General features: G+C 32.3%; 1 protein-coding gene across 1 annotated transcript; it reads right to left on the bottom strand.

Annotated features, from left to right (window-relative positions):
• Positions 1 to 476: 476 nt before the first annotated feature.
• On the bottom strand, positions 477 to 2,280 carry LOC137810014 (transcription factor RAX3). Its single transcript, XM_068611120.1, has 3 exons — positions 2,036 to 2,280; positions 1,739 to 1,868; positions 477 to 1,575 (listed from the first exon to the last, which is right to left on the bottom strand). The coding sequence occupies exons 1-3, from the start codon at positions 2,169 to 2,171 to the stop codon at positions 804 to 806; spliced, it is 1,038 nt and encodes a 345-aa protein (XP_068467221.1). The 5' UTR covers positions 2,172 to 2,280; the 3' UTR covers positions 477 to 803.
• Between the last annotated feature and the right edge of the window lie 4,286 nt (positions 2,281 to 6,566).

Genomic DNA, 6,566 nt, shown 5'->3' with positions numbered 1-6,566 from the left:
AAGATATATGTTATGATAGAAGCCTTTTTCATTTTGAATGAATAAAGAGGAAGAGAAAAGGGATAGTTGGTACGTGTGCCTAGTTTTAGTTGCGAGTAATTTATGTGTTGTTATTGTCAGGTGAAATCTATACGAGGCATCCAAGTTGAGGGACAACGAGGCTTAATGCTGTATAGTTTCTAGTTGGACTCACATGAGATGTACGCCAACTAAATACCAGACATGAAGAAAACTATAAAAGAATGCAGACAGATAATTGATGCCTCCGTTGCTAAAGCTAAGAAACTCACAGCCAAAATGTTATGCACCTTTCAAACTTCCCACAGCTTTTTGCTTTGCCTTTCAAATGAACTTTGCGAAAAATACAAATCAATCAATAGAAACTGAGATTTTGGTCCCTCATTGTTCAATTCAAGTACATTACCATAAATAAAATCATAATTAAACTGCATCTACTGGTATAAAACATATGCACGTATCCAAACACTGCACTTGATCCAGGTGCAGTAGAAAACTGACACATTAGGAATTCAAGGGTCTCGCACTATTACTAAGATTCTTTCCTTCTGTAGCATCCATATACATAAGGTTATAGATATATAGAAAAGAAATCCTAAACAAAAGAGTTTCTCTCAATATGTATAAACATGTGGACGATGTTCGAAACAGTTTCAATGAAACAAGAAGCTACGAAACCAACAAATTATGTAAGGGAATTAAAGTGAACTCATTAGGGTTTTGGCCAATACCAGTTTTTTTTAGCGGTACAAGTTTACATGTATGCCACCTCGTATTCAGAGCTGTTATTGCATCGGCATTCCAAAGTACTTGCACTCTTCGAAAGCTACAACATCTCGAGGATTTCCTTGTCGGCAACCTTCATAGTCAGAGACCAAAGGTGAGTAAACCAAAGAGCTCATGTCACCCCAACTAGTGCTTTCTGTTGAAGTTGTGTTGGTGCTACCACCATTGCTCATGACGTCCATGGATTCCATTCCGTAGTTAAAACTCTCCATTGACCGATCCATTTGTTGCGAGTTCACGCAGACCAGTTCACAAAAATCACTGGGGAAGTTTTCAAACCCTTGAAATACATTTGATGGCTGATAAGTGACGCTGTTGTTTTCATCACTCACCACGGCCACATGATTTACCATGGTTGGGAAAACCTGGTTTGGCAGGGAGGGAATTTCGCATGCATTGGTGTATGGCTGCTGCTGCTGCTGATGATCGTTGGAAAATCTTATTCCCTCTAGTTTGTTAACCATCAAGTTTCTGAGAGATGTTTGATTGTTCAGACCATAGTGTTGAAAGGAAACATCAGTCACTGGCATAGGCACAGAAGAATATTCGGCAGACCAGTAGGGAACTTGATTGATGAGTTCAGAAGCAACTATCAAATTCTCGGTTTCTCTTTTCACATCTTGCTTCTGCCGATTGCCGCTGACACGGCGAGCTTGAGCCTGTTGTTCCTTCCTTTGTTTGCCAAGAAGCTTCTTCTTTAGCCTAGTGTTCCAATAGTTCTTTATATCATTGTCTGTTCGCCCTGGTAACTGTGCTGCTATAATTGACCACCTGCATGTATGTATCCCAACGAGTTCTAAGCGATCAATTAATTGGATTCCAAATTTATATCAGACACTGCTTAATTCCACATAAATAGAGACTGCTAATTAATTAACTTCGATAACAAATTCAAATTAATTTTAGCAGATCAATAAGGAACTTATTTAATTACCTGCTTCCAATACTGACATAAAGGCTGCAGATGATGTTGTCTTCTTCTTCTGAGAAACCCCCATGTTTGATGTTTGGGCGAAGATAATTTAGCCATCTAAGACGACAGCTTTTCCCACACCTCTTAAGGCCTAAGCCACACACATACAAAGCAAATAAGAAACAACCCAAAGAATTCTGTGTTCTAAGATGAGATTGACAAGTTAAGAATCATCCGTATATATGTAATTGAGAGGTTTGATTTGCAATAATATTTAACTAGCATGTGTTGATTGATGAATACACATGAACAGCATACCTATTTTCTGGGGCAAGGCTATCCAGTTGCCACCAGTGCCATGCTGCTCAATATAAGCCTTGAGTTTAGCATCTTCTTCAGGTGACCATGGACCTTTCTTGACGTTGGCTTTGTCACAACAAGGAGCCCTTCCCATTTCTGCAGCGCCAGCTTCTCTCTCTGTGTCAGTTGGTCTGAGTTTCAAGTAAGCCAATCTTTGTAATGAGTTGAGTTGATGATAATGATAATAATGCTGTGTTTATTTATATATATATATATATATATATATATATATATATTAGGAGAAAGAGGAGAGAGAAAAGCCTGGAGAAGGAGGGAGAGAAAGAGAGAGCTTTGGAAGGTTTCAAAAAGGTGAAGGAAAGAAAATATATTCCTTTATGCGTAATAATGGGTGAATTGAAAAATGGGAGGAAATAGACCCTTATTTTTCTTATTTTTCCTTCTTACTACGTAGTCTATATAATTAAAAATGGAATTATAAGAAATTGTCTATAGAAAGCATGAATAAGAATAATGAAACTCCTTGTGTTATCTGTGAATGCAATATGCAGTCTCTCTCATATATTATTTTGTTGAAGTAACGGGGATATGAATTATTGTTGTGGAAGGATGATGATAAACCTGGTGCATGGTGCAAGCAGTGGGACCAAAGGTGAAAGGTTAAAGTGGTTAAACCTCATTTCGTTGAATGGTTCTTTCTTTGATTACGTAATACCTAGATGAGTGACTCTTTGATTTGCGCATGGGAAAGAAGCAGGACGCGTACATGTTTGTGATATGGAACAATCTCTCTCGCCAGAAACCAAAAGCAGTTCAAAAATTCACTCCATCTGGCCATTCATGATCAACTTATGAGAACAGTATATGCGTGAGACTTGAATACTACACAACTTTTCAAACCTTTTAGCAATGCTAAAAATGAAGTTCTGAACTATGTATATTGTTCAGTCATTCCATCATATGGATCATCTTTTCACGTTAAGATAAAGGTGGAAGAAGCATTCAAATTTGTATATTTGTTTTGTTATTTTGAAATAAATATAAATCATTAATAAAATAATATTGGTGCTTTTGATATCCTTGTGTAATGAAAATGATATATACCAGACGTTTCATCACATTCTCCCAATTATAATGATAAAGGGACAGTCTCACGTAAAATAGGGCTAATTTATTTGGATGCCTCTGCTTCTCTTTCACATACATATACATATAAATATAAATATAATAGAAAGGAGTAATGTTTGAAAGAAAAAGTAAAGGGTTTCATGGCATAGACCCAACTCTATATTAATTAAATTGCATATTAACAATTAGTAAATCATAACTAAGCACGTTAATATTATAATTATTATAGAAAAAAGGAAAGGGACAGAGCAAGAAAGTTCATGGAATTCTTAAAATGACTCTCGTTGGAGATCCCACATCGAATATAAGTGGGTGCAAACTCCAACTTTATGAGCCGATTTTATGGGGTTGAGTTAGGCTTAAAGTCCACTTCGTAATATGGTATCAGAGTCATTTTGAGCCTATCCTATCAAGTATTTGTGTTGGACCTATTGTGTCACCCGCTATCGAGTTAAAGTCCACTTCGTAATAGCTCTTTAAGCAGAAAAAAAATAAGATTTTTTTGTATTAAATTGATAAACGTTTTTATCACATAAAATAAATTATTTTAAATAATTATCTTTCTATTTATTTTTTATCAAATAAAATGTAATACTTCCTTTTCATTTAAATAATAAAAAGGTTTTATTTTGTTTTTTTATTCCATGTTTATAGTTGAAAAGAAAATTATCTTACACATATCACTGGATTCTATATTAGCAGCCTTCATCCATAATAAAAAACAAAAATAAAATAAAAACATTATTAATGAATTACTTTTTGGGTATGCAAATAGTCAACAACTAGGATTACCACTATCACCTCTGTTACGTCATTATAACTTTATAAGGGGTACCTGTGATCATAGTTTTATTATTAATTAATCGAGTGTTCTGTAGGCTACAGGAATTTTGTTAAGATTTAATCAACTTTTAAAATATATAATTAGAAGGTAATTTAAATAATAAAATATTGATATTAATTCTCTTAATTATTTTAAAAATTAAAATCGTGGCACGTATATTGTTTTAAAAACTAAAGTAAATATATTTACTTTTATAAGTAATATGATATAATCGTTTCAATTTTAAATTGACTAAAATAATATCAATTGTTTCAAGTAAGATTAACTACTATATTTAAAGTATTATTTACTTTTGAAAATGAGTAAGTTTATCATAATTTATTTTTAAAAAGCATCTCAAAGAATTAAAAGAAAAAGAAATATAAATTGTTCCACTCCTGAACTGTAAGTTATGTTGGACTATTTCACTTACTTAAAAAACAATAAATTGTGAATTTAATATTAAATTAGAGGCTTGATAGATATTCAACAACAAGGTTGACCTAGCATAAATAGCAATCACAATTATCAGTACAATTTTCAATAGAGAAAAAATACATGCAATTTTACTAAGTGTTTTCAAATTATTTTTTAATTACCTCGATAGTTAGTTAGTGTAATAAAATTTACATAAAAAATAACATACTTTAGCAAAATATAATTTAAAAAATGGTAATAAACATAGAATGCATTTAAAATAAAAAGTTGTGGAAGAAAAAAAAGTAACAAACTTTTCAAGAAGTGAAGGAAACGGTCTTGGTAGTTGGCCACCATCATCTTCTTACTCATTTTCATAATAAATTAACCATGGTTAAGTAACTGCCTTTTCTTTTCAACCAGGAGAAAAAGTATAAAGGAAGAGTTCCTCTATTTCCACGTTTTGCGTGCGTAACCGTAGACCTAGTTTCAGGTGTGAGACAGTCCCTTTTTGACACAGTCCAATCTTTATTTCTATGTAAGTTCAAGGATTTTTCTTCACTACCCTCGACTAAGCAAAATTACAATACAACATTTACAAAGGAATCCATGTTCTAGTAATCTTAATTCTATCTAAAAGACAACAATAAATATAAATGATAATTGTTTTTTTTTCCCTTTTAGTCCATAGATCAATCATACGTTACTAATCAACAATGAAACTCCTAGAGTAATTGAAATAATAATTATTATATATATAAAAGTTAAATTTCTAGTCAAGAGAAATATCTCTCTACTAAAACATACACTTAAGCCAGAAAAAAATATTTAGTTTTAGAATGTTATGTTTATTAAGTCATTTTTTTTCTTATATAAGATAGTGTTATTTCATCTTCTGCTTGTATTTAGTTTTATTTTGATTTATATTCTTAAATTGATTACAATCTCGTATATACTTTTCATCTCTATAATTAACGTTCTTCCCTCTTTATGAGAAATAAATGATATTTTTTTCATTAATGTTAAATATCGACATTATGACTATTTCACTAGATGATCAGACTTGGTCCATGACCTCAGAGCCTCCCAACCTCAGATATAAGCCAATGAAACCGATAAGTTCATAACCATTATTTGCATAGATCGACATTAAGACAATTTCATCCTATGGTTGGATTAGGACCATGACCTCACAAAAATAAAAATATTTCGTAGTATATAAATTAGTAAAAATAAATATATTTTATAATATATAAATAAATATAAATTTCACATTATAAAATAAAATTAATTAATCTTAGTTTTTTGGGATGACAAGAACACTATCACTCGGAATCATCATCTGTGGATCTTCCAAGACTGTATATGATTTGGGGAGCTAATTTTCAGGTATATATAAGTTGCCCCTATTTTTGTATTCAATTAAGTAGTTTCTAGAAGTTCTGTTATGCAGGGTGGTGGAAAGCTTGTGGATGCGTGGTTTTGTTGTTTATGTGACCAGATCGTGACAGAGAATAATTGTAACTATTATTTGAACTGTCACATTAACTTAAAACACTTATTCAACAATAAGACTAAGTGTGACGCTCAAAATCCAAATGTATGAAACGGCCAATAAAGGTTTTAACGTAAGTTACAGTAGCAGTGAGACCAAGCGAAGGTTAGTAGCTACCCGCGGCGTTGAATCTTCTATCACCAATGAAAATGTCTAAAGAATTTGTATACTCCTTTTTATAAGATCAAGTTTATTCATGGAAATTTAGAATTGAGTAAAAGATTCACTGAAAGCCAAGTAAGTAAAGAATCACAACACTAGAATTATGAGTCATTGCAATGTTCCATTCTTTGCAAAATATCTTGTATTTAGATTTAATATATATATATATATATAAAACTATTGAATATTCTAGTGAGAGATATCCTTCTCGATGCAATTAAAAAAAACTATTGAATATCTTGTGCGATGAAAATCCACTTATTTTCCTAATAAAAAAGGTTATGCTGAGTGAGGTACGCGGTTTCTTGTTGTGGTTGCTTTGTTTGTGGGGAGAATGAGAATGGACATAAGAGACAAAGGGTGAGATATGAGATTTACATTTACATTTGAAAAAGAAAGCATGGTGTGAGTTAATGGTGAATTGTATCCAGATTGATAGTGGCATA

Source organism: Phaseolus vulgaris, chromosome 2, assembly GCF_000499845.2.
Source record: "Phaseolus vulgaris cultivar G19833 chromosome 2, P. vulgaris v2.0, whole genome shotgun sequence".
NCBI lineage: Eukaryota > Viridiplantae > Streptophyta > Magnoliopsida > Fabales > Fabaceae > Phaseolus > Phaseolus vulgaris.
The sequence above is the reverse complement of the archived record's forward strand: the minus strand, read 5'-3'. Positions and strand labels throughout refer to the sequence as shown.

What these genes read in the sequence shown, in the direction of transcription:
- LOC137810014 (XM_068611120.1), bottom strand. Translation starts at nt 2,171, where the DNA reads ATGGGAAGGGCTCCTTGTTGTGACAAAGCCAACGTCAAGAAAGGTCCA. An exon ending in AGCCTTGCCCCAGAAAATAG is followed by an intron (nt 1,869 to 2,035) that starts GTATGCTGTTCA and finishes TGTGTGGCTTAG; the next exon opens with GCCTTAAGAGGTGTGGGAAA. An exon ending in TATGTCAGTATTGGAAGCAG is followed by an intron (nt 1,576 to 1,738) that starts GTAATTAAATAA and finishes ACATACATGCAG; the next exon opens with GTGGTCAATTATAGCAGCAC.